General features: G+C 38.2%; 2 protein-coding genes across 3 annotated transcripts in view; one reads left to right on the top strand and one right to left on the bottom strand.

Moving 5' to 3' along the window:
- Positions 1-27906, bottom strand: part of Ctnna1 (catenin (cadherin-associated protein), alpha 1, 102kDa) — a 113517-nt gene that overhangs the window by 30219 nt on the left and 55392 nt on the right. The window contains 2 exon segments of the mRNA XM_013020401.1: positions 4377-4560; positions 5724-5804. Coding sequence (XP_012875855.1) covers positions 4377-4560; positions 5724-5804 — 265 coding nt within the window.
- Lrrtm2 (leucine rich repeat transmembrane neuronal 2) lies at positions 14062-22200 on the top strand. Of its 2 annotated transcripts, XM_013020399.1 has the most exons (3): positions 14062-14495; positions 14828-17675; positions 21965-22200. In XM_013020399.1, the coding sequence occupies exons 1-2, from the start codon at positions 14492-14494 to the stop codon at positions 16372-16374; spliced, it is 1551 nt and encodes a 516-aa protein (XP_012875853.1). In that variant the 5' UTR covers positions 14062-14491; the 3' UTR covers positions 16375-17675; positions 21965-22200. The 2 variants fall into 2 exon arrangements, with proteins under 2 accessions (XP_012875853.1, XP_012875854.1); XM_013020400.1 differs by lacking the exon at positions 21965-22200 and having other exon boundaries at positions 15256-16745.

Genomic DNA, 27906 nt, shown 5'->3' on the forward strand with positions numbered 1-27906 from the left:
AAAAAAAAAAACCTCAGGGAAGGTAGGGAGGGAAGGGATGGTAGGGGGAAAACAATGGAGGGGGTAACAATGCTCAATAGGAAGTGTACTCTTTACCTTACTCATGTAACTGTAACCCTCTGTATAGTATCTTTACAATAAAAAATAAAAAAATATTTTTTAAAAAAAGGCAGAAACTCCAGGGGAAACAAAGCTCAAACAAAGCAAATGGTACCAGGTAAGAAAAGTGGGAACCATCTCAAAAAGAACCTACATAAAGCTTCTGAAAACAAATGTGCCCTGCCTTACCTCTTCCATGCATTTATGGTTTTCTAGCAAGCCAGGCTGTCTGTATAGTCAAGCTACCTGAAAACTACACATTCCACATACCTTTAAAGAAGACACCATATATTATATAACTGTTTAGTTTTTATCCTAGATTCTTACATTGCTTAAAATTTAGGAATTTCATTAATAGGGAGTATATTGGCTATTCATGGCCAGCCAAGATAGTTTTAGGCTAATAAAGGATAGGGGGCTAACCATTATAATTAGACAATTGGGGTTTGGAGGTCAGTTTTACTTGGAGGAAAGAGGGACTGGAGAATGAGTATCAAATAATTAGTCAATATATTGTGCCTATATCACAAAACTATAGAAAATTAAATTCGGTGGAGCTACCTTGTTAGTGCAAATTATCAATGTGAGGAGGGTGAAATGTCCCAATTCTATTACTAGGGGCATATAAGCTTTTCATTTATGGTAACTTTTCAGACTGTTGTTCCCTTGGTTGGTCCTGACTTTTGACGTAGGTCATGGGAATTCCTCAGATTTGCAGCAATTTGGGCAGAGTAGAAATGGCTTGGAGACCTCCTCGAAAATGTATCTAACATCTGAAATACAGGTAATCTTGTTGGGACTCATGACTTAATTAACCTGTGATTCTACAGTAATTTCTAGTAGTATAGATTAGATGGGGCATTTTAGAGGGTCGGTCCTTATCAAAAAAATTGGCATATGGGCTGGGAAGGTGGCTCAGTGGTAGAGTGCTTGCCTTGCATGCCTGAGGCCCTGGGTTCGATTCCTCAGCACCACATAAGCAAAAAGAAAAAAGCCAGAAGTGGCGCTGTGGCTCAAGTGGTAGAGCGCTAGCCTTGAGCTGAAGAGCTGAGGGACAGTGCCCAGGCCCAGAGTTCAGGCCCCACGACTGGACCCAAAAAAAAAAAAAAAAAATTGGCATAATCCTCTGTGGCCATAGACTCTAAACCTCTCCTTGTCTGTCAGAAGCTTATTGCCACCAGCCCTGCCCAAAAGTCATGTAGCACTCTTTACTTATGTAAGTATGTATATATGCATGCATGTATTTAGATGCCAGTCCTGAGGCTTGAACAAGGCCTGGGTGCTGTCCCTGAGATTTTTTTTCTAAAGGCTACAGTTCTACCACTTGAGCCACAGCACCACTTCTGAGTAGTTTATTGGATTAAAACTCTTACAGACGTTCCTGCCCAAGCTGGCTTCAAACCGCAATCCTCAGATCTCGGCGTCTTAAGTAGCTAGGATTTCAGGTGTGAGCCAGCGTTATGTGGCACTCTTACTTCTACTGAATCTCCAGGAAAAAGGGTATCCCAACCTGAAATTGGCCCAGAGACATTTAATTCCAGTTAGAGGAGAAATAATGAAAAGAAATGAAGTCAAGAGATTCACAAATGACTCACGATGAAATATTTTTTCTTTGCTAAAATAAAGTCTCTAGTTCAAAGTGTTTCACTGTAACACAAAGTGGTGAGGGGAAAAGCCTTTAACTGAAGAATGAAATTCTGCCTTGAGTTAGAAATTTGAGGCATATAAAACAAATTATAAAAATTCTTTTCCTTTTCTCAGACATATGCAATTATAGGTCTTTATTATTATAAATGCAACTTAAGTGTTTGCAGTTTGGTACTACAAAGCCTATGATTATGTCTCAAGCAATTAAAACTCACATTATTTAATACATATATAGGATGGGGTAGGTGATGAGAATGGAAGGCATAGAAAGGGGAAAGATGTGAGAAAGGGGTTAGAACTAAGAAGTGATGAGAAATATCACAAGCTAATCTTTAAGGGAAACCTTAGTTACTGATTTTCAGAATGAAATAAAAAGTATACACTTGGGAGAAGCTCCTGGAACAAAGTTTTTTTGTTGTTGGTTTTCTTTGTTGTTTTGTTTTGTTTTCTGTTGGTCCTGGGGTTTGAACTCTGGGCCTGAGTACTGTCCCTCAGCTCTTCAGCTCAAGGCTAGCGCTCTACCACTTGAGCTACAGCGCTTTTCTGGTGGTTTATTGGAGATAAAGAGTTTCATGGACTTTCCTGCCAAGGCTAGCTTTGAACCTCAATCCTCACATCTCAGCCTCCTGAGTAGCTAGGATTACAGGTGTGAGCCACCGGCGCCTGGCTTAGAAAAAAGTTTTAAAAGTCACTGGTTCATCCAGTGCTTCTGAGTGTATGTTAGTTGTATATATACCAGTGAGGTTTGAGTGCCCAACCATCATTGTTGGAGGAATAAAAGTTGAATAAACTTATAAGTACTCAGCCTTTTTAAGCCCCAGTTTCCTTAACTAAAAAATGCTTCTGTGGAAAAGTAATCATTACTGGTATACAGTAGGCACTCAGCAAGTTATCAGCTTTGTGAGTATGACAAGGGAGACTGAGGATAACACAACTGATCCCAATCAAGGACTCTCCAACTCCAGTGCAGACAAGGGCTGTCCTCTGTTTAGCTGCCACACTGAGCTCATTATCATGCTGGTACTTAAGGCCCTGGGCTGGCAGTGTTCTTAATTCTTGTCACTCAAACACAGTTTCTAATACATAGGCTGCTTTCAAGAGACTGGCTTCCTGAACACAATCTTTGTACATTTGGAAATTACAACTTATGCTGTCATGTGAGTACTGTGAACAAAATTACGGAGACACAAACGAAATTCTCCAATTTTAGCTCAAATACTGGGGTTATTAACTTGCATAGTAGACTGACGTATGCACTCTATCCATAATTAACATCAGAATAACACTCAATTTATGTACAAAAAACATTAGATGCAAAATTTGTAATACATTTAATGTTTCCTTTGGAATGTTTTTACATTCCAATGTCACGTCACTATAAATCCAAACATACAAGACATAACATTTTACATGAATTCTCATTTTCTGTTCTTAATAGAGACCAATCTACCAAATGGTCTATGGAATATCTCTACCAAATACTATTTTTCTGTACTGCAGTTACAAAACCAAGTACCTTGTATATATGTTTACTATGTACCACATTACCAAAACATAGCAATAAATTAAACAATATAAATTCAATTAGGAAATGAGGTACAAGACTGACATCTAGAAATTTAAATAACAAAACATTTTGTCTTCTTATCACACTAAAACCCAGCCATTTCCATAGATATTTACTATATAAATCTATCTAATCAGCAGCATGTCAAGGTTCATTTCCTTCACTTTAAAATAAGAAGACTGTATGAGTCTAAGGCTCTGGCAATAAGGCTAAACATCTGACCCACATCATCTTCTTTTCTGATCCAAGGTAGGTATCAGAAGTATCATCTTTTTGTGGTATTGGGGACTGAACTCAGAGCCTTGTATTCATTAAACAAGTTTTTCTACCACTTGAGCCATGCTCCAGTCCAGGTTCCTCTTTTTTTTGGCTGGTCCTGGACTTGAACTCAGGACCTGGACACTGTCCATGAGCTCTTTTGCTCAAGGCTAGTGATCTACCACTTTAGCCACAGCTCCACTTCCAGTTTTTGAGTGGTTAATTGGAAGATGGGTCTCACAGGGACTTTTCTGCTTGGGCTGGCTTCAAACCGTGACCTCAGATCTCAGCCTCCTGATTACAGGCTGAACAACTGGCATTGGGCCAGAATCTTTAAATTTTTTTTTTGGGGGGGGTGGTCGGTCATGGGGCTTGAACTCTGGGCTTGGGCGCTGTGGCTGTGCTCTTCAGCTCAAGGAGAGAGCTTCCTCTCCCCCCCCCACTCCCCCCAGCTTGAGCCACAGCGCCACTTCCAGAATCTTTCAATTTAAAGAAATGGGAATTGAGAGGCCTTAGGTAACTTTCCAGGATGCAAGCCCAAGCAGTGTAACTTCAATTTCCTGTTCTCAGTTGCTACCACTTTCTGTACCATCTTTTGAATCTTTTGTCATGATCTGTTTTTATCTGCATTACCATTAAGTGATAGTGTTTACATTTCTAGATAGGAATTATCTACATAATGCTAGTTTGGGACATATGCCCACTGATAAAGACTATCAATTTATACGTTATATATTAGGTGAGTCCTTAAAATTTTTTAGTTGATTAAATCATGTAACAGAAACTTTGGACTACATTTTGTTACTAACAGTTAAGAAAAGTGCAAATATACTTACCTCAATCAACTTGTTGGCATGTTCACGAAAAACTTGAGCATACTCCTTAACTTCTTTCTCATTTCCATTTTTTGCAGCTTCAATCAATACTAAAAGTGGAACATTGGTTTCCAGAAAAGAATCTGAAACATGGTCCATGACAGCTTTGCGGAGCTAGGAATTAAAATTGTGATGTGATGTGATGTTTGTTTGTACTAAGAAGTTGTTTCCTATACCCCTTTTCCACCCTTCACTCCGTTCACATCTTTGTCTTTAATGGAAGCCTATGAAACACTAGCTGTACTTACAGGAGGACCCCTCCTCCTGTAAGAACAATTACTTAACCAGAAACAAGGATTGTGGATACAATCAGTGGCTTACACTGTGGTCACAGAACAGATCCTCAGTGTTTAAGAAAATATCCTTTATTCTTGGGAATTGCAACACTAAGGACTAACTCGTAAAGGAATAACACAACGCTGAAAAGAAAGCAGCTCTGAACTGAACTGGCACATAGCCTTGGGATGTATATAATTAGCCTAATTGTTTAAATGAAATGAGAAGAAATAATACTTTCTAGTTTGTTTGAAAGGGTTAGCAAAGTATGAATATGAACCTTCAAACTTAAAGATTATTTTTTAACCATTTCTGATACTGCTTTATCAAAAGGAAATTGCATGATGATAATGTTCAATATTTAATTTTACTTATTATCAGACATTAACAATAAATGTTCTCCACCAATTCTTGGAAATTGGCTAAATTACTCACTTCAAAAGCCTTAATACATTATTTTATAAGCCTAGCCCTAATTTTTTAAAGATTAAAATTCAATTTGATTCCAAAATGTTAACTGAATTATTTATCATTAAATAAACAGATTGTTTATATTTACTAATATGGAACTTGGCATCCGAAATATTGCTATACTAACATATTTGAATTGGAAACACATCTATCCCAATGAGGTAAGGGATCTAACTGCAAATGTATTTTCAGAATAGGGCAAGTCAAATAAGTAACTAGAATTTCATGTCTACTGTATGTGAGCTAATTTAACAAAATCCTTAGAACTTATTTCCCCAAGTCCTCTTAAATTGACTTTCCTCTTATACATGTTCTTTTCATGCTAGAGCTCATTTATTTCAGTTCATCCCCATGGGACCATATTTATTAATACAAGCCCCCCATCATTATGAAGTTTACAAGTAATAAAACACAGAGCCACTTAAAATCTATTCTTTCAATGAAAAATAAGCCTAGTATTTATTAGGGTTTTAATCAAAACTAAAAATTTGAGAACTTAGAAAAGCAATCACTACTTTCTTTTACCTTACCTGTCTCCGCAAGTCCCTGGTCTTCTTGGTCATTTTATCTATTGCAGAATTGAGTGCATCACTTCTTTCTTTACGTCCAGCCTGTATAAAAGGTCAAGAGATGAACACTTTAGTTAAAAGAAACTGTAATAATACTTTATAATTACATAGAGCTCAAATCAACATTGGATAAACAGTACAATTCAGCTGGGAACAAGGCTTCACACTTGTCTTAACATACACAAAGCCCTAGAACTTGACAAGCAAGCAAACAAGAACAACTTTTTTTCAATCCCAAAGTTGTAAACTAGTGGGGGCAGAGTGATTTTGTACATAAAAACATCTTCTGTTAATAATAATAATAAATTCTTAGATTCCATAGTATCTTTTAAAACAAAAAAAGCAGCATAAGCATTTATTTTCACTACCACGTATTATGTGACCTGCATAACTGTATGTGCTATACTTTCACACAACTAATAGCACCCTGGGTTTGTTCACATGAGCATCCACCAAAAATACATGAGCTAATGCTTGTTGTTTGTTAGGTTCCATATTATCTGATGACTAAAATGACAAGTTTTGTCAAAATAAGAAAAGTCAAGAGACAGGATTTTTTGTTGTTATTTTTTGTTTTTAAGAGACAAGATTCTCAACTTGCACCCCAAGTTGGTCTCAAACTTTTGATTTTCCTGACTTGGCAAAAAAAGTTATGCTTAAAATTTAACCTCAAAAATTAAATTTATTGGTGGACACATGTGGTTCATGCCTGTAATCCTAGCTTCTCAGAGGCTTGACATTTTAAGGATCATAGTTTGAAGCCAACCTAGGCAGGAAAGTCCATGAGACTCATCTCCAATTAACCACATAAAGGCCAGAAGTAGAGCTGTGGCTCAAGAAGTAGAGTGCTAGCATGAGCAAAAAAGCTAGGGACCGCTCCCAGGCCCCCTGAGTTCAAGAACTAGTGCCAGCGCAAAATAAATAAATTCATTCATTAATCTGAGTACTGTGGTACATACACACCTGTACACCTGTGAGCCCAGCATTTGGGAGGCTTAAGGCAGAAGTATTTAGAGTTTAAGGCCAGGCTAGGCTAGGCTACATAACAGAGGGTCAATCTCACCCTCTTTCCCTAAAAAGATAAAAAGTTTAACTCAAGGTTCAGCATTCAGCAATTTAATTACTGAATTAGTCCCAGTAAACTGCAAGAACAATGATACTGATAATCTCTGAGATCTGGAGGGAGAGGAGGGCTGTAAGGTCCTTGGACTTGAACTAAGGCCCTGGGAACTGTCCCTAAGCTGCTTTTGCTCAATCAAGGCTAGTGCTCTACCACCTGAGTCAGAGCTCCACTCCCGGCTATTTTAGTAGTCTATTGGAAATAAGAGTCACAGACTTTCTGCCCTGGTTAGCTTCAAAGCACAGTTCTCAGATCTCAGCCTTCTGAGTGGCTGGGATTATAGGTGAGCCACTGGTGCCCAGCTCTCAAACTGTGGCTTTAAAGTAAAATTTAAAATCGATGTACCATGACCAATCAAAATTAATAATATATATCATGCAGCTTAAATCAGACTGCTTTGTAAAATTACTTGATCATATTTTTAGAATTTCCAGGCTAAGCTTAATGTACATAGAAAGGAACATATTAACTTTTGGGAAGGTGCATCAATAACTACACACAAATGAAATACATGCAATTTGAAAGCAAAGAGATAAAAGTTATTATCTCAGGTACAGCTGAGATCTAGTAAGATCTAAACTATACTGAACTATGAAATACATTTAAAATGTGTTCTCACAAAAAAGTGACCTTTTTCTCTAACATTTTAATAATCCCAGAAGAAATACAAATGGACAAAGGAATTTGGTGCCTTTGGGACATTTTTGTATAGGTATGATGTTCATACATACACATAAGACATCTCTGGTGAATTAGTGGGGACAGGGAGATGTGGCTGTGTGCTTATTACGTGTCTTATGTAATTTGTTATTCACTTTATCTCTTACCTTCTGTTAAGTGGGAACAATGTCACTTATCGCTAAGAAATGTTAGAGAAGAAAAGGGAAAAAATATTGAGGGATGTTATTTAGCAGAGGACAGAAAGGAGGTAAGAGAGGACTTATGACAAAAGCTGTGAATTGATATAGTCAGTATCAAATCAAATCAGTCCCATTCCTTTCAAATTCCTCCTGCACTTGTGTATTGGTAATAAAATTAAATGGTCCACTAATATTCATGCAGGTGGTGATCAGAGATAGGGGTGTCATTAACAACAGGTATAAGGATTACAATCAGCAGAAATAAGGTGTGGTTTATTCTTCTATGGGTCAGAAGAGAACTAAGTCAACTTAACGATGCTTAGTTACTGAAAAATCTCAAGATCAAAATATCCAAGATTACTGGGCACTGGTGGCTTATGCGGGTAATCCTACCTTCTCACTAAGCTAAGGTCTGAGGATCACAGTTCAAGGTCAGCCCAGGTAGACAAATATGAGACCTTATCTCTAATTAACCAGCAAAAAGCCAGTAGTGGATCTGCATCTCAAGTGTCAGCTTTCAGAATCATGGAAATACATGGAATCTGAATCCCAAAGGTTGGGTTCATGGACCTCATGCGACCCCAATCTGTAATTTAGACTGCCTCAGCTTGGATGGAAGGATTTTTTTAAACTTAACACCAGCAGGGCTGGGAAGGTGGCTCAGTGGTAAGTGCTTGCCTTGCATGCCTGAGGCCCTGGGTTCGACTCCTCAGCACCACATAAGCAAAAAGAAAAAAGCCGGAAGTGGTGCTGTGGCTCAAGTGGTAGAGCGCTAGCCTTGAGCTGAAGAGCTGAGGGACAGCGCCCAGGCCCAGAGTTCAGGCCCCATGACCGGACCCCAAAAAAAAAAAAACTTAACACCAGCAAAAATTAGTCACACCGGAAAATTCATTTTAAGATATAATGCCAAGCTGGGTGCCAGTGGTTTATGTTTGTAATCCAAGCTTGCGGGGGAGGTGCAAAGGTAGGAGGGGAAGTGGCTAAAAAATGGAGGATGGAAGTTCAAGGCCAGAAAAGACCCTTCCCAACCCATGGCTAAGCAAGCTACATCTATCATCTCAAGCTACATGGGAAGCCGAGACCAGGAGAATCACTATGTCACAGGACAGCCATGATAGAAAATTGATGCAATTCCATCTCCATAGAAGGGGAGCAGGGATGCACTTGTGATCCCAGGGATAATAGGTAGATCATGGCTCAGCTATACACCCAGATGGGATGTGAGCTCCTATCCTAAAAATAACATGTGAAAAACAGGGAGGGAGGTGTCACTCAGCAGTACTGCGCCACTCTAGTAAGCACCAGGCTCCTACCTTACTCCCCCAAAGATACAATGCCAGCCCACACTCTGAATCTATTAATACTGTCTTTGCCAAACTTCCTCAAAAATTAATTTGTCTTACTACAGTTAATAGAAATTTATGCCTCGTTAGTCAAGAATTGCAGTTAGAAAGTACTTATTTAATAAACCTTTTAGGTAACTAACCACTTACATAATTTTAAGGTTCCAATCACCTTAAATATAGCAAGGATTATTGCATATACATATACAACACATGAAACTTCATGAAAGTAGAAAGCATATTGATATGTAAAACAAGACTATTTCTTTTAAAATTAAGTAATAAAATTTAATTTGTAAGTTTTATCTGTGCAAAAATAAAGGTATCAATGTTAGGTAAAGTAATTCTGGAACATTGACTATCTCTTGTCCAAAATGCTTAGGATCAGAGTATTCCTGGTTTTAGAGTTTTCTTGAATATTTGCATAGACTTATCTTAAAGTTTAGATTTGCAGGTATTAAGGATTTAGGCTCTTCAGATACTCAACTTGATGACTTACTGGAAGTTGTGGGCAAACTAAAATTAGTGATCCTCAATTCCTACCTAATTAAAAGGCTCTATTTCATTGAGTAGGGTATGCCCTCACATTTAATTTTGATGTATGTGTATCTGGCTTAGCAGTGGCAATAGGACTTCCTAAGAAAACAATAAAGAATGTTTGAAGCTAACCAAGACCCAAAAGTGTTTCAGCAGAGGACATAGTCAGACCAACAAAACCTAGGACTTCTACTCTAAATTCTACTGTTTTGGGTTTAGCTTTTTGCTTTTTTTTTTTTTTTTAACTGAAGAGATTTTTTTCAGGCAGCCATCAAGACTGCCAGCAAAAAGATCTGTTTGGGGCTGGGAAGATAGTAAAGTGCTTGCCTTGCATGCATGAAGCCCTGGGTTCGAGTCCTCAGCACCACATAAGCAGAAAAGGCAGGAAGCAGTGCTGTGGCTCAAGTGGTAGAGCACTAGTCTTGAGCTGAGGAGCTGAAGGACAGCACCCAGGCCGAGTTCAGGCCCATGACAAATAAACAAACAAACAAATAAATAAATCTGTTTGCCAGGCTCATACTTGTAATCTTAGCTACTCAGAAGGCTGATCTGAGGAGTGAGGTTTGAAGCCTGCCTGGGCAGGAAAGTCCATGATACTATGATCTCCAAATAACTACCAAAAAAATTGAGAAATGGAGCTGTTGCTCAAATGGTACAGTGCTAGCCTTGAGCTGCTCATGGATAACACCCAGGCCCTGAGTTCAAATCCCCAGATTAACACTCAATGAATGAATGTTGTTTTAACATGTCTAGGACACTTTGGTGCAACAGTGGTCCTTGGACATAAACAATTCTTACAGCATACAATTAAAGAAACATTTGGCTTTTAATATAAAGCAAATATGAAGTTATTTACCATGGAAAGAGCAAATTTCATTTATTTATATATCTTTTTTTTTTTGGTGGGGGGGGGTCCGGTCATGGGGCCTGAACTCTGGGCCTGGGGCACTGTCCTTTAGCTCTTCAGCTCAAGGCTAGCGCTCTACCACTTGAGCCACAGCGCCACTTCTGGCTTTTTTCTTTTTCCTTATGTGATGGTGAGGAACCGAACCCAGGGCCTCATGCATGCAAGGCAAGCATTCTTACCACTGAGCCACCTTCCCAGCCTTATTTATATATCTTTATGTCTGCTTCTCCCCAGTTAGCAATATACTCAAAGCAAACTTATACAGAGGAATGTGGACAATTATCTGAAGCCTACTACATTGACTCACTATATTACTTAAAACTATGCTGGTTTTTTTTTTTGGGGGGGGAGAGGGGGCGATGTCAGCCTGGCAACTATCCTTGAGCTTCCCTTGCAGATTTTTTGACAGTTAATAGGAGATGAGAGTTTCGTGAGCTAGGACAGCTTTGAATTGTGATCCTCAGATCTCAGCCTACCAAGTAGCTAGGGATTAGACACAAACCACCTGCACCTGGCTTTCAAACTATTCTTAACACCTAAACAACTGAGAATTGAAAGAGATGACAGACATCATTTTCCAGAAGTAGTGCTGCTACTTTATGTCAAAGGCATGTCAAAGGCATATGTAGAAGAAAGCTGCTTTAAGATGAAACCTAAGAACCAGTTTATTTCGGAAAGAAGGAAGACATCTATAAAGGTAAACTAGAATAAAGACAACAAAGTAGCACAAACTTCCATCAATGGGAATTGTGCATTATTCTACAGATTTAGACGAAAATGCTTTCGTCTTCTTTGGGTCAACAGCTTCAACTTTTTTAATAAAAAAGTAAGCAGGTGAGAAAGATAGCTACTGACCTAGTAAGAACCATGTTCTCTCCACATTATAATGCAGCAAACAACTTCCCACTTTCCTAAAGTCATGAGATGATGACGACTTATTGGGTATAGTAGTAAATATCGATAATCTCAGCTATTCGGGAAACTGAGGCAGGAGGATCTTGAGTAAAGGCCAGCCTGGACAACACAGGACATCGTTCTTACTTAAAATAACAATAATGACTGCATTCTGTTTTTCTGGGCAACTTTCCTTGCCCACAATTCTGTTATAACAGTACTGGAATAATACGATTTAGGTAGTTTCCATTCATTAGTATGTAAGAAGTAGGCAAGGAACAAAAGAACTAAGAGTCCAAGAGCAAGGGGATTTTTTTTCTTTATAATTTTTAACATACAACTCATTCTTAATTATGGTTGTCTTAACCCAACTGACTCGCTGCTTTCTCACCCAAGGAATTAAAGTGGCTAAAAGAATTTAACTTGTTTTCTGTATCACTAAAGTTTTTGTTTTTTCACCAGAATATGGCTGCCTTCAGTAAGACATTTACAGCATCCTGAGGGGTGATATAATGGTGGTAGCTGTTGGCTATTTTTGGAAACAGGATCTTGCTTTGAAGCTAAAGCTTGGCTCAAACTCATGGTCCTCCTTGCCTCGGCTTCTGGGATGCTGGGATTACAAGCATGCACCACGAAAAGGCTTCACCTTATTTCTTTTTCATTAAAAACAAATTTTAAAAGACTCTGAGACTCTTCTCTTGGGAACCGTTGGGGGCAAGATCCTAGCAAATGAGTTTCAGAAACCTAGTGTAATAGATCCACACCTTAACAGAAAACGGTACAAGCAACAAAATTTCACAAGCTCATCCATATAACAAGCCTATTGAGATGGACTATAGAGGGAATTGAGGTCAATGGGGCAGTGGCATTGCTCCATCTACAAAAGGACAGATTCATCTCTCTTCTCCCTTCCTGAGCAGGATCACACAGGAACATGGTGGTACAAGTGCTAGTGAAAACTCATTCTTCAGGATGTGAGAGCAAAACCTCACAGGCAACTTTGGCTTGAAGACTTCTATTTAGCCAGTGAATTACACTGAGCCAGTCTCCTTCTCTTCTTCCTTCACAAATGTCAGACCTGTCTCTACTGTCCCTTGGAGTATTCTTGCTGACTTCTCTCCCCGTCATTTCTGTCAATTAAACTTGCTCCTTAGGATAACTTTTAGAACTCAAAACTATATCTGCATTGTTTCCACAGAACTTTTACACAGTGCTTAATGTCTTCTAGTCCTCACTCAAGTACCACGTTCAAGCACAAAAATTTTACCTCTTAAGGTAATGACTTCTTAAGACTTTCCCAGTAAATGAAAACCTCAGAAAATCTTGTTTCATAGACACGGTATATTTCTGGCTCAGGTCAGAAACAAAACTAAGGAAATGCCAAAGGTATGGGGCTGGGGGTGGGAAATAGGTATATACAGTCAGATCATGTATTAAAGGCATTAATATTAGTAGGCTTGAAAGCATGGCATTGACTCATGCTAGAAACATCTTTATTTTTACAACACTAACCGGGAGCTGTTCATTCATAGTCAAAGTCTGTAAAGTGATAGCACTATCCAATCAGGAGATAGTGAAATCAAGCAAAAACAAACCAAAGTAAAAATCCTATTCCAATGTACAAGTGACCTTTTGTATTCACAAGAAAGATTCCAACAAGAGCTAGTGTGAGACTCAAAATTCAGTTCTTAAGGGTGCCAGTAGGAGCTAGTGTGAAAATGCCCTATTATTTCAGTGCCATAGACCCTCCAATCCATTACTAGCTGTTACTTTTAGTTAAGTAGGTTGAAATGCTGAGGTAAAACCAGGAACCATGTTAGAACCCACTCACATTCCATTAGTTATCTGAAATCACCTCTGTTCCACTCTTAGCACTTGGGTCATGTGTATCAAATGACAATACCAACTTGCCTTTTTCTTCTAATAGGCCATCCAAAGATCAATGCAGCATTATTTTTTTTCAATCAACATAATGACAAAACATTGCTATAAAATAGGACAGAGAAGGAAACATCTTAGTTTCCCTGAAATTCTCAAAGGAAAATAAGAGGGCAAAATGCTTTCTTTTGGAATCCCCACCCTTTTATTCTTGCTTTATGTTAAGCACTTAATGACAAAGAAGCTAAGCCCACTTAGTTTAACAACACATCTAAAAGCAAATCACAGTCATACTTTGATCTTAACAAAGCAATTGAGTAGCTTCCCAAACTACCAGCAATGGCACTACCTTATATAGGCTGGCATTAAATCAGTACTTCATAAATCAATCATGCTTGCTTCTGCCCATTTAGATAATCATTCTGAGAATCAGCAGTACAACACTGACTCTCACACGCATTAAAAATCATCACTCTGCTAGCCCAACTCACTGTTCAGATGGTTCTTCTTGAATGCAGCCTTTATTACAACCTCACTGCTGCTTCTACACAGAAGGAACACAAAACGTTTTAAAGTCAGTAGTTCTTCTTTCTTGCATTATTGTAACTGGGGGGATTTGGGGGGGGGTCTTTCAAGACCCCAATACTGTTACAAAGCACAGTGCTTTTTAACAGTAAAGCTTCTGGAAAACCCAAACAAAAGACACGTCACCCAGTGACGTCAGCCTATATACAGTTCTGTGTGGTCGCAGCACATAAGCAAATCCATTCTTGTGCCGTTTCTCGGAAAAGCTTTTCAGTAAATGCACTCATGCTGCTCCAGGAGCTCTTCTCTGCAACAAGCAGCCCATCTGCCATCAACAAGTTAAGACCAAAAGAACTAACGGCTACGGAACAGAAAGACTGACGCTTTGATGACCAGCAGCAATCAAGGAGAAAAAAAATTAATAACTTGCATTCAGAACTGTTTTTGGGAATCTGAACATCATGGAAAATGAAACCAATGCTTGCTAGAGGAATATCCTAAGGAAAAAAACAACTCACCCTGGTGGATTCAATTTTAATAGGAAAGCCTGGAACACAGAAAACAGGAAACTGGTCAAAGGCTCCTGTATGTTAGAGCCTTTTACAGACTCACTGCGTTGAGTCTAATAACCTCGACTGAATGCAGCCTCCAATGTGCACAGAAGAATGGGTAAGTCGATGAATTTATGTTTTTTACAGTCAACAAGGACTCACACTTTTAAAATAAGCCACTGATCACATTTTATGAGAAATCATTGTCAGTCTGGATTTTGAGGGTTAGGCAAAGGCATATATCGTTGATGATAGAAATGTTTTAGCTTCTCAAAAGGTTTAAGTTGTCATACTAACAAGGTTAATTTTTCTGCAGCAAATGAAAGTAAGTTTTATGCAGTGAAATCTTTCATCATAATGTTCTGTTGTTATTGTTGTTGTTTTTAACAGCCTATATGTTCTGCTGAAACATATCCTATCTTCTTGTTTTCCTTAAATCATATTCTGCAGGCTTACATTTCAAGTGGCCATTAGGGGCCCCTATGCTGGCAGCAATATATGCAATGAGTATGATTTTTAAAATGCTGCCTGCCCTGGGTATGGCATGTCCACCCAAATGCCGCTGTGAGAAGCTGCTATTCTACTGCGACTCTCAGGGCTTCCACTCAGTGCCAAACGCCACAGACAAGGGCTCTCTGGGCCTGTCCCTGAGGCACAATCATATCACAGAGCTTGAAAGAGATCAATTTGCCAGCTTCAGTCAACTTACCTGGCTTCACTTAGATCACAATCAAATTTCAACAGTAAAAGAAGATGCTTTCCAAGGACTATATAAACTTAAGGAATTGATCTTAAGTTCCAACAAAATATTTTACTTGCCAAACACAACTTTTACCCAACTAATTAACCTGCAAAATTTGGACCTGTCTTTTAATCAGCTGTCATCTCTGCATCCAGAGCTCTTCTATGGCCTTCGGAAGCTGCAGACCTTGCATTTACGTTCCAACTCCCTGCGGACTATCCCAGTACGTCTGTTCTGGGACTGTCGTAGTCTGGAGTTTCTGGATTTGAGCACAAATCGTTTGCGAAGTTTGGCTCGAAATGGATTTGCAGGATTAATCAAACTGAAAGAGCTTCACCTAGAGCACAACCAGCTGACAAAGATTAATTTTGCTCATTTCCTCCGGCTAAGCAGTCTGCACACGCTCTTCTTACAATGGAACAAAATTAGCAACTTGACATGTGGGATGGAGTGGACCTGGAGCACTTTAGAAAAGCTAGATCTGTCTGGAAATGAAATCAAAGCCATCGACTTGACAGTATTCGAAACGATGCCTAATCTTAAAATACTCCTCATGGATAACAACAAGTTAAACAGTCTTGATTCCAAGATCTTAAGCTCCCTGAGATCCCTCACAACTGTGGGCCTCTCAGGCAACCTATGGGAATGCAGCCCCCGAATATGTGCTCTGGCCTCCTGGTTAGGCAGTTTCCAAGGTCGGTGGGAGCATTCCATCCTATGCCACAGCCCTGACCACACCCAAGGAGAGGATATTCTAGATGCAGTCCATGGATTTCAGCTCTGCTGGAATTTATCAACCACTGTTACTGCCATGGCTACAACTTACAGAGATCCAACCACTGAATATACAAAAAGAATAAGCTCATCAAGTTACCATGTGGGAGACAAAGAAATCCCAACTACTGCAGGCATAGCAGTTACTACAGAGGAACACTTTCCTGAACCAGACAATGCCATCTTTACTCAGAGAGTAATTACAGGAACAATGGCTTTATTGTTTTCTTTCTTTTTTATTATTTTTATAGTGTTTATCTCCAGGAAGTGCTGCCCTCCCACTTTAAGAAGAATTAGACAGTGCTCAATGATTCAGAACCACAGGCAGCTCCGATCCCAAACACGACTCCATATGTCAAACATGTCAGACCAAGGACCGTATAATGAGTATGAACCCACCCATGAAGGACCCTTCATCATCATTAATGGTTATGGACAGTGCAAGTGTCAGCAGCTGCCATACAAAGAATGTGAAGTATAATATCTACTCGTCATCAAAAATCACATCAGATAAGTAACCTATTTTACATAGTAGGGGATAAATACATTATCTAATTTTTACCATTGGTGACATTAAGCCAAACCAAGTGGAGACTTAGTTTTTCAAGTGTTAAAGTATTTTTAATTTTTTTAATGAAACCATATTTTAAGTGTTAAATGAAGCAATGCTCACATTAATTTGCATTCTTGTTGGAAAGTCTAAAATACTTCAAAATAAGACATTTCATGTATGTAATTATATATTATTGTGTGCAAACATTTATACTAAGGTCTCCATATGCTATGTTTTTCTACTGAAAACAGTTTGGGGAGAAGCTATTGAACAAAAACAGATATGGATCAATACCTGTTTGATCATTGCTCTACACCCAATATATCAACTGGCTTTCTGCTTAAAAAGTCAGCAAAGTTCTCTTGTATGATAATTTGGTTATTTACTATTACATATCTATAATCTGCCAGCGTGAGAAGTAGATGTACATGTATGCTAAAGGCTGATAAATATTAAACACTCTCTTCTTCCAGAGATTTATCCCCCCCCCCCCACACACACCCTGGGCTAGAAGATATCAAGGTCCACATCACAAAATCAAAATTCTTTATGTAACTCTAATAATCTGAAATAATTCTTTAACATATTTAAACAGTAAGTGAATCCAAATGATTGTAAAAAGGCCTCATTACAATGAAATCAATACTGAATAATTAAAGACTGATCATATATCTTTAGTCTGACTTGTAACAGAAATGTTGATTTTTGTGGCATTTTGACTATTTTTGAATGTATTAAATTGCCATTTTACTGATTAACTTACTAAGTCCTTTATTTACATTGTAAAGGGTTAGAAATTATTTGAGAAAAGATAAACTGAGTCAATTAAACAATCCTAACACGTTCAATCAAGTTTAGGAAATACCCCTCTAAAAGTTATCTATCATCTCCCACTCCTGTCATGTTTAAATAAGCCTTGACAAAGAATTTTAAGCTTCTATCTTTAAACCTCAAAGAGACAAATGAAAAATAATTGGGTAGCAAAAGTCATGACACTGGTTATTATAAAGGATCCATAAAACATTACTTTATAAAACTGATTTTTCCCTTTCAATAAAAATACGCATTCAGATTGTATGATTCCTTTTGAGGCAGGACCAACATATCACTGAGGTGACTCTTATGGTGCAACACTTGACGTGCTTATACTGCCACACAGCAGTAACTGGAAGGCAGCACAGAGGTGAAGGGATGAAGAGCAAAGAATGATTTGGAAACCTGATTCTCAGGTTAGCTGAACTTTCTGGGCAACTAAATTATATATAATCTATACCAAACAAGCAAGGTCCAGGGATCTGCACTGGAAACCAACCAGAGAGAGCCTTTCCAGCATAGATATAAATATTGCATAATAATACAATGATGCCACATTTTTCATGCAAGAAAGAACCATGAGTGTTCAATTTCTTCAATGATGATTTCCATGGAGAAACTATGACATATTTGGGATTTAGACACACAATTCTTACATATTTTCCCCCATAAAAGAAGATTCTACATATGTGGTAAAACTATGATGGTAGAGCATTATTTGATTTTAGAAAACTAGGCGTTTTTACAACTGTCACTTACTGTATGTGAAAAAAGGCATAAATCCTTAGAGGAAATCACTACCATAAAAAAGAGAGACATCTTTCCTTAACATGTCTCTTAATATTATATCCTTTATTTGGGGTGTATTTTCTTTCTAGAAAAATGAAAACATGTTATCACTCTAGTTTAACCAGTAAGACTTAATTGTAGTTTTTCTCCTTTAATACCAAAAAGGGTAACTACACCTCTTTCCTCTCTCTCTCCCTCCCTCTCTCTCTCTCTCTCTCTCTATATATATATGATATATATATATATATATATATTATATATATATATATATATCACTTTCTAAAGACAAGATCACAAATTATGGTTTAAAATGCTCTCTACAGGTTTAAGGGAGAGTAATTAGTTTGGCAAATCCTCAGCCTTGTTCAGTTCAGTTGATCTTGAGTGGTGAGCATTTCATCTCTTATTAAAACAGATTTTGGGCTTGCCTAGACAGAAACAGATGCTAATTTTCAAGCATAAAGCATAGTGCACTACTTTTCCACAATGGGGCTGGAATCGGAAACTCCCATAATGAGAGGCCCTCCGTGGGCAGAAATTTACCAACCCATCTTTCAGGTTGACCACTGCCATTTGTCAGGTGACAGATAGCTTGTCACCTGAGGATATAGCTCTGAGGATACGAGATTCCATCAGCCTGAAAGATAGGAGTACTCTGCATAACTCTGCCCAAAATTAATTCAACTGTGAATATGAGGATAAGAAATATTCTCTTCCTTCTATGCTGGGAATCTCTATATTAATCTAAAGGAGACAAACTGGCAAACTCCTTATGTATGTGGAAAGCATGGTGTTTAATAATTCAGAGGAAGAGCATTGCCAAGGCCACCAAGGAATACTTTTCTCACATAGAGTATATGTGTGTATATGTATATATATATATATATACACATATATATTCCATGTTTTTAGTGATGTTTGCTGAGAAAAATGACAATATGAACTAGTAATTTTTCCTTTCATCCTCCGCCCAAATTTCCTTCTAATTGCCTTCAGAAAGCAGGTTATATTTCATAGTTGTCTATCTGTGACTTGGTATCAACACAAGGTTGAAAATGAGACTTAAATACCTGTGCTGCCTTTACCAACTGGCCAGGGTAGAAGCTCACCACAGCAACACTGCAGATTCTAGTCACAATGTCAGGCTTTTGAGTTTTTTGGTGGGGTTATTCTCTTTGTCACTCTCCTCCTCACCTCCCACACGCATTTTCAAGATTAGAAGAAAATAAATATTAAGAACCAGGAAAATAATCTCTCTGGAAAAAGGAAAGCAAAAAATGACTATGATACCATATCTATGTACGAAGCAAGAACTATTTTACAATTGTTTCTACTCATATCTATAGCTTGCCAGGAAATACAAAAGACAGTGGGAGTTAGTAAATTTGCAAATCCACACCCAACTCAGAATGTTCAGTGCCAGCATCAAAAAGCAAGTACATTAATTTTTAAGCCAAAACTACATACTAACAAATGTAATTTCTGATGTGCCTGTTAATTCCTGTACCAACTGAATGAATGGAACTGAATGGACTTCCCAACTCTACTTAATAACTACTAAAATCCATCTGCTTATTCTAATTGCTAGTTACCAAAAAGTAGACTCCATCTTCCTAATAAAAATGAATCCTGTTATAGCATTAGATCTGAGTCCTAATTTTCATACTTCCCACACAGAGCTGGGAAGGGAGGGGAAGTATATAAAATCTTCCTACCTCTCTGGTATCAACATCAATTTTTAACAGCTAAATTACATGACAGTTTTCCTAATACAACAGAAAGTCCCCAAAGTGTGTTTGGGGACACACTTCTCATATCTTATTGGTTAAAGTGAGACAGAAAAGAAGACAAAGAAAAAAAGACAATGAGGTCATTTATAGAAATTTAAATATTTCTCTGTCTAACCAGGGGCAAATGATAGCTATTTGAATATGGCCAAAAACAAACAGAAAATCAGTTTAAACCTTTGTTCTACTATGGCAAACATTTGGAAACTTCTGCAGCCTTTCAACTAACCTTTTCTTGAATTAAAAAAAAATAGTCTGATATATGGAATGTTTGGTGAAGCTATCAACACTGAGACTGGAAACTCAAAGTACAGTCCAAACATATTGTATCCAGTCACCCTTAAGAGCCATTTTCTGTGGGGTGGGAGGTGGGGTGGGGTGGGGTGGGAAGGAAATACTACTATATAGGGTGTCTTGGGAGGGGGGAGGGTAATAAAGTACAGTGTACAAGAAAGTTTGTTATTAAAATTGTGTATACTGTAAAAAGTGGATGTCTCTCTTCTTTCAGAACTTCCCTGATAACTTGTCAATGTGAACATGTGAAACTTGAAAAGCCATTTATGATAGATAAGAAATCTTAAATAAAAAGTTGTTTTGTACCATGTCCCTTCTACAATGCCAAATATGTAAGCTTTTTGTAAAAAGGACAACTAATCATCACCTGTCTTTATTATTCACGGACAGGTTAATTATGCTAGAAAAGTAAAGATTAAAAGAGGCACAAAATATGTGGAATAAGAAACTTTTTCTATTGAAGCCTAAAAACAACTGAACAGAAGGTGGGGTTCAGACTTTCCCAGTCCTATACAATAAACTACAATCACATCCTGAGAGGGTTCTAAAGGAGGTCCTAGGTGCTTGCACCAAGTAAACAGCAACTTGGCCTCTATTTCAGTAATAAGGTGGGACAGATCCTAGCATCACTAGTGCACCACTCCTGGTAAGTTGACAGGTGCTGACCATGCTGGTACCATTAGGCTCCCTACATGACTTATTCTACCTAGATAACAGTTCCATGGGTATGAATAGTAAAAGATTCTTAACTAGTGTTCTTCAGTTGGCATCAATATCTTCAAACCGGATGCTAGGCCTGGGCAGCAACTGTCCTAATGTCCAGGAAATGCCAATAAACAGCCACACTTGCCAGGATTTAATTCCTTCTTCTCCAGCCCCATCATAGCACAGAAATATCAAACAAAGGAATAAAGAAAGCCAACCTTTTCCTAAACCCAGGGGTGCTAGGATCAGTGAGTCTAAGAGAGCTCTCACATCAGGATCCTCCACTAAAACCAGTGTAGAGTCAGGAAGCACAGCACACAATTTTACAGCTAAAATCAATGAAGTAGCAGATATATAAGTGATATGGTTTTAAATCACACAAAAGGACCAAATCCCATGCTTTATGTAGTTAGAGACCAAACTTATTAACATAACTTTTGTTCAATTTAGTCTTGAAAATCTTACATAAAGCTTCACCTCATTTATTGATTGATTGATTGCCGGTTGTGGGGCCTGAACTCTGGGCCTGGGCGCTGTCCCTGAGCTCTTCAGCTCAAGGCCAACACTCTACTACTTGAGCCATAGCACCCTTTCAGCTTTTTCTGCTTATGTGGTGCTGAGGAATCTAAACCAGGGCCTCATGCAAGCAAGGCAAGCACTCTACCACTGAGCCACCTTCCCAGCCCTCACCTCATTTTTTAAAAAATCAGGTATTTGCATTAATTTTACTTGTATGCTCCCAACATTTTCAGGTTCCTCTCAGATATATAATAGATTTATTCAAGGTCTGTTAAAGATTTGTTTTCCCTTTTCTTTAAATATATCTAACCATCTGGGTACAAACCTCCCTTAGACAAAATGCACTACAAAATTTCTTTACAAAGATACAAGAGAAAAAGAGATGAAAGTCGAACCTATTCCAAATCATCTCTCCTTAGCATGAGTTTGACCTATTCCTCACCCACTGAAAGTTTTGTAAACGCTTTTAAGGAATGGATCTGGAACCTTCCCTTTCAATATCTTTTTTTTTTAAGGGTCATTAAAAAGCAAGAAATCTTCAAGACAAGTACAATGAGGTATTCTAACCTGCAAAGCACAAAAACTAAATATTTTCTCTCCTCCCAATACAGGCCTAACAACAAAATCCAGCCCAAGGCTTCCTAAGGAGCCCCAGCTAGAAATCCAAAATGAAAGAGCCATCTGTGACCAACTCTGACCCACTGAGGCCATAACTCATCCTTTATTCAGGAATGAGATTTAAAACTGCAGCCTCAGAGGCAATCCCCAAAGCCTTTTACAACTTTCAAGGACTTCACCACCAAAAAGCCAGGAAAGAGATGCAAAGAGTCACAGCTCTTCACAAGAGCTTCACAGCACAGACACGCACGATTGTGTTTAGCATAATAATTTCATCTTTTGAAACTCATATTTGTAATAAAAGTTAACAAAGCTCCAGGCTGCTTTTTCTCCAAAATGATTTTTCTTAAAAAAAATATAGACATTTGTATTAGCTTGTGTTTCATCACGAGAACCACAAAAAAAGTTAATGATAAACAAAAACTTGTCATATAAATGTTGTTGAATGGTAGAACACAACCTGGCTTATGTCCAAAATAGAATAAAATATGAAACTAATGCTGTCAAATACATCAAGGACCATTATTCAGTTCCCAAAATGTCTGGAAATAACATATTTATCATTTACATAGTAACTAATTCTATACTCAGGGAAACAGAATAACATTCATATATACAGAAACAGCTAAAATGGAATACAAAAAGTTCAAAGCAAGGGTTCTTTTTGTTTGTACCTCACACTGCTGCATCTATTCTCAATCTTTCTAGCTTTGTTCCTAGAGAGGCTGACCTTTATAAACAGCATACCTTGGTGCTCTCACTCTCTGGCTTATGAGATACCATCATCAAGAGGTCCATGGACTAAGCAAAAATCAGAGCCCATATTTTACAAGTCCCTGCCTGCCTGGCCTGTTAGGCAGAAAGACTGCTTAGGCTACATTTACCAAAGCAGGGTTCTTAACCCCAAGTGTTCAGGATATGTCTCAGAGAAAGCAGTAACATCTAGAAATTAGTACAATGTCATATGTGAATTCCAGATTTTTAGTGAAATCCTAAAGGGTTTTTGATAATCTACTAAAAAAAGGTAATGAAGCTCTGGTAGAGCAATAGTTATCTGTAATATAAAACAATTTGTTCCTAATCAAGATTCCTGGTGGCCAAGGCAAAGAATATAACCAACTGCTTTCATTGATAAACACTGGTTTATCTCATGGGGAAGATATGTAAGTATAAAAGTCTGTGAATTACTTACAAAACGGAGCCCATTATAGACATTTTTAAAAGTCAGATATATTTCTAAGGAATTTCTGGAGAACATACTCTTCATGTCAACTCTTTGTAAGATGCCCATGTGTCCATGCTGCATGCTCTGTGTGATCTACTTTTGTGATCATCCAAGGGTGAAGCTTAGAAAGTCTGTAAGGTTGAATAAGTACAATCTTGAAGAGTAGCTCATTTCCTCATCACTACACTGTTCCCACACACATACCGTAATTCCAGTAAATACAAACTATATTACATCTTCTAGACTAGGAGTATAATTTAAAATTAATAACATCTCCCACAGACTGGTGATATAGATTAGTGGTAGAATGAGGAAGAAGGTCAAAGAATGTACAAAGCCTTGGGGTTCAACCCCTCAGTAATGCACTACACTGGGAACAAAGGAAATTACGTTTCATGCTGTATCTTTACTTATGCTGATAATCATAAATGTTCTTCTTTGGATAAAAACACGTAAGATTCTAACATAGGTCCATACTTTTTTGCCTTCCAAGACCTGGACCTGAACTTAGTATCTGACACTTCCTTCCATTCATTGGCTGGTGCTGTACCACCTTAATCAAGCCTCAAGCTCCCAAGATTTGTTTTTTAAAAAAAAAGGAAAGAAGCTGTATAAGGCTACTAATTTCCTAAGAAAAAATAGATAAAGAAAACTAGACTGACTAGTTATGAGAAATTTAGGTCTCGTAAAACATAAGCCTGGCTCATGCCTGTAATTCTAGCTACTGAGGAGGCTGAGATCAAAGGATCATCCTGGGGGTTACAAGTCAGCCAGGGAAAGAAAGTCCATGAGACTCTTATCTTCCATTAATCACCAAGAAATCCAAAGTAGTAAAGCAGGGGGCTAGGAAGGTGACTCACTGATAAAGTGCTTGCCTTGCTTGCATGAGGCCCTGGGTTAGATTCCTCAGCACCACATAAGCAGAAAAGGCCGGATGTGGCGCTGTGGCTCAAGTGGTAGAGCGCTAGCCTTGAGCTGAAGAGCTGAGGGACAGCGCCCAGGACCAGAGTTCAAGCCCCATGACTGGCAAAAAAAAGAAAAAAGTGGTAGAGCACTGCCAAGGCCCCAAGTTCAAGCCCCACGACTCGGAAGATGGGGGAAGCAAGACTTAAAAAAATACACACACACACACACACACGTATATATAAAAACATAGATATATGTGTGTGTGTTAATCATGTCATTGCCCTGACACAGTAGTTGAGAAAACAATTTAAAGTAAGAGGATTTATTTTGGTTTATGGTTTCAGAAGCTTTGCTCCTTGGTTGTTGGCTAGCTCCATTGCTATAGGCCTGTGGTGAAACAGAACATCATGGTGAAGGCAGTATATGTCAGAGGAGGCTGCTGGACTCATAGCCAAGCATTACGGGCAGGATATGAAGAGTATATCCCTCCCCAGTGACCTTTAACTAGCCCTCGTATCTTTGTTTCTACCATTTCCCAATAATACCATCAAATTATGAATTTATGAGTTACAGTCATCATGATACAATCATCTCCCAATCAGTTAGGAACCAAATATTCAACATGAGACTTGGGGCGGGGGGTGGGGGGGAAGAGGGGCTCATTTCCAAACCATAACACTACCACCCAAGAAACTACAAATAAGCACACCAGTTAAGAGGTCTGGTCTACATTTAAACCTATGATTTGATAATTCCTTCAACCTCAGTTTGTCTTGGGTCTTTCATCCCTAAAACAAGCCTCTGTAGCAACCCTATTTACTCACGTACTAAGTCCTGAGACTTGCATGTAGTAAATGCTAAAAAATATTTGCTGCTTTTCATAAGCACCATGCAGAGTACCAACTGCTACAGCTCCTCCAGTAGAAAATGTAATCACATTAAAATCATGTTAGATACATGTATTACTTCTAAAATTTTCTACTTTTATCTAGACTTTCTTCTCTCGTTATGTTAATATGAAGTATCCAAAATGAAGGTTGGTAATTAACCAGAGCTCTCAGTAAGCTTCCACTGTCTGGTTACACTTTTCACATCTAATACATAAAACTGACCACTTTATCTTACAGTCAAAACAATCTGCTTTGCAAAAATGCATTATAACCTTAGACATGACATTACACTGGTTTGGTTTCTTGAATTAAAGCTACATTCCTAAAAATTTAGAATCCTTCCGATTTCCTTCTGGGTAAGGTAGTTATATAAAATCAATTGATGCCACTTAAATTACATAGAATAACATTGTCCATGATCATAAATGGGTATGTTTTTCAAATGCAATAAATAATTTCATTGATGTTTTCAAGTCTCTGACAATCCTACTTAGAATAAACTATATACTTTGAAATAAGGATCAATACTGTGTACATTTTTGCATATACATTAAGTCTAACATAGCTAATTTAAGAAGCAGCCCTTTCTGGACTGGAGGTATGGCTCAGAACCTAGTAAGTACGAGGCCCTTAGTTCAAATCCCAGTACCAGAAACAAACAAACAAGAAGCAGTCCTTTCCATTATGGAGATTCTGGTACCAAGGAAAATTTGCCAGAATTATTGAGGAAATGGGGGGGGCACGATAAATTTAAACCAAAAGGATTAATCTGGGTTTAGAGGTGTTGCTCAAGTGGTAGAGCATCAGCCAATGGGCGAAAGCATCGGATACCGCAAAAAAAAGGGGGGGGAACGTGGTTAATTAGTCCAGTGCACTTGTCAGGGTATGTTTTGCAATGGCTGGGCTATGATCTTTCTTATTACCAAAATCTCTACTCAATATAAAGCTTGCTCAGAATTAGTCTATTAGAATGGCATACTCACTTTATTTTTTAAAATCAGATCCTGTAGCTCTTACAGCCAAGATTTTCCAAGAACTTCTTTCTCCACATTGTATTTCCATAATCATGAAATTCAACAAGACTAGCTTATCTGTCATTCACACCTTCTGTCCACTTTACCTACATCTTTTTACTCTCAACTTCCTACCTGCTTTACCTGATGGAATCTCTAACATGTCAGCAAGTTATAGTATGTCAGCTGCTAAGCACCCACCTTACCTTCAAGAATATATCTAAATTAACATAGCACCCTCTCACTCTACGAAACAAAGTTATGAGTCAGGTGCAAACCAATACACACAGTTTGGTGAGTGTAATCATAAATACACTGCGTTATCATCTCTTCACACAGATCCAAATATAAAATGTTTATTCATTTACTTTCACTTTCAAAGCCTAGGCATACTGGCCATTTAATATGTATGGCTTGCTGTTAATATTCAGCATTTACTCGGCAGCTCTCTGATCAAATAAAATCCCCAACACAACTTTGATATGAACCGTTATTTTGCATTGAGTCAATGTGGCTATTATAGAAATGTACAATTTTGGGGGTAATGATATGAAGTAATCCTTACTTCCTTTACCTATGCCCTAAAATTTCACTCTATTTTTGTCACGATTTTATACAGCCAAAAAAACACTGGCCTTTCATGTGGAGTTATGCTCTGCTATGGTCTGTGCTTTAAATAAGAAAAAAAAGACATGAGGATCAGTAACTATTCCATACTAGAACTGCATGTATTAAGAATCTACAATCCTCAATGTACATCTGCAAGTTAAGTCTGGTTTGCTACATTACCATATCTTCTCTTGATAATCCCTTCAGGCCAACATGGGGAAAAAACTGCTAATTCTTGCTATCAACTTCCAACTAATAGTGTCCATTTAATCACTAAGTTAAAACTGCCAACATAAAATTTATCTATTACTCTCTGTAAGAAGCTAATAGTAGTACATGGTCAGGATTTTTTATCCTTTTGGTATAGCAATTTTGAAGTGTCAGAAGAAATCACAGCACTTGGGAGGCTGAGGCAGAAGGATCATGAAACCCTGTCTCCAAAAAAAAAAAAGAAAGAAAGAAAAGAAAAAGGTAGTACAGTGCTCAAGTGACAGTCATTTAGACACCAATCTAAGCTCTCTTAAAATTAGATGTGAGTTGAATCAAAAGACAAACTGTCACAGGGCTTATATAAAGCCTAGTTACATTCTCATCAAATCCATTTAGAAGTTATCACATACATAGAAGGACAAAGTTGCAGGCATTGGTGGCTCATGCTTGTAATCCTAGTTACTCAGCTGGCTAATATCTGAGGATCATGATTTGAAGCCAGTCCAGTCAGACAAGTCTATGAGACTCTTCTCTTCAACTAACCACCAAAAAGAAAAAAACAGAGCTGTGACTCTATTATAAGCCTAAAACAAGACCACCAAACCAACAAAAGAATGGGTATAAATGAAAAACAAGCTCACAGATCCACACTTAGTCCTAGATTGGTCTAAGGAATAGTTGTTTACTGACAATGAGGTTTGATCACTATGTTGCCTTGGCCATCTAAGTAACATTCACCAGGCCTAACAAATCTGCAATCTTTAAACAACATCAAATAGTAGTCACCATTAAAAGGGGGGGAGGGGTGTGCTTGCCTCACATGCATGAGGCCCTGGGTTCGATTCCTCAGCACCACATAAACAGAAAAGGCTGGAAGTGGCATTGTGGCTCAAGTAGTAGAGCACTAGCCTTGAGATGAAGAGCCTGAGGGACAGTGCCCAGGCCGAGTTCAAGCCCCATGACAGATGGACAGATGGACGAACAAATGAAGGAAGGAAGGAAGGAAGGAAGGAAGGAAGGAAGGAAGGAAGGAAGGAAGGAAGGAAGGAAGGAAGGAAGGAAGGAAGGAAGAAAAGAAAAGA

Source organism: Dipodomys ordii, unplaced genomic scaffold (genome assembly GCF_000151885.1).
Source record: "Dipodomys ordii isolate 6190 unplaced genomic scaffold, Dord_2.0 Scaffold50, whole genome shotgun sequence".
NCBI classification, from domain to species: Eukaryota; Metazoa; Chordata; class Mammalia; order Rodentia; family Heteromyidae; genus Dipodomys; species Dipodomys ordii.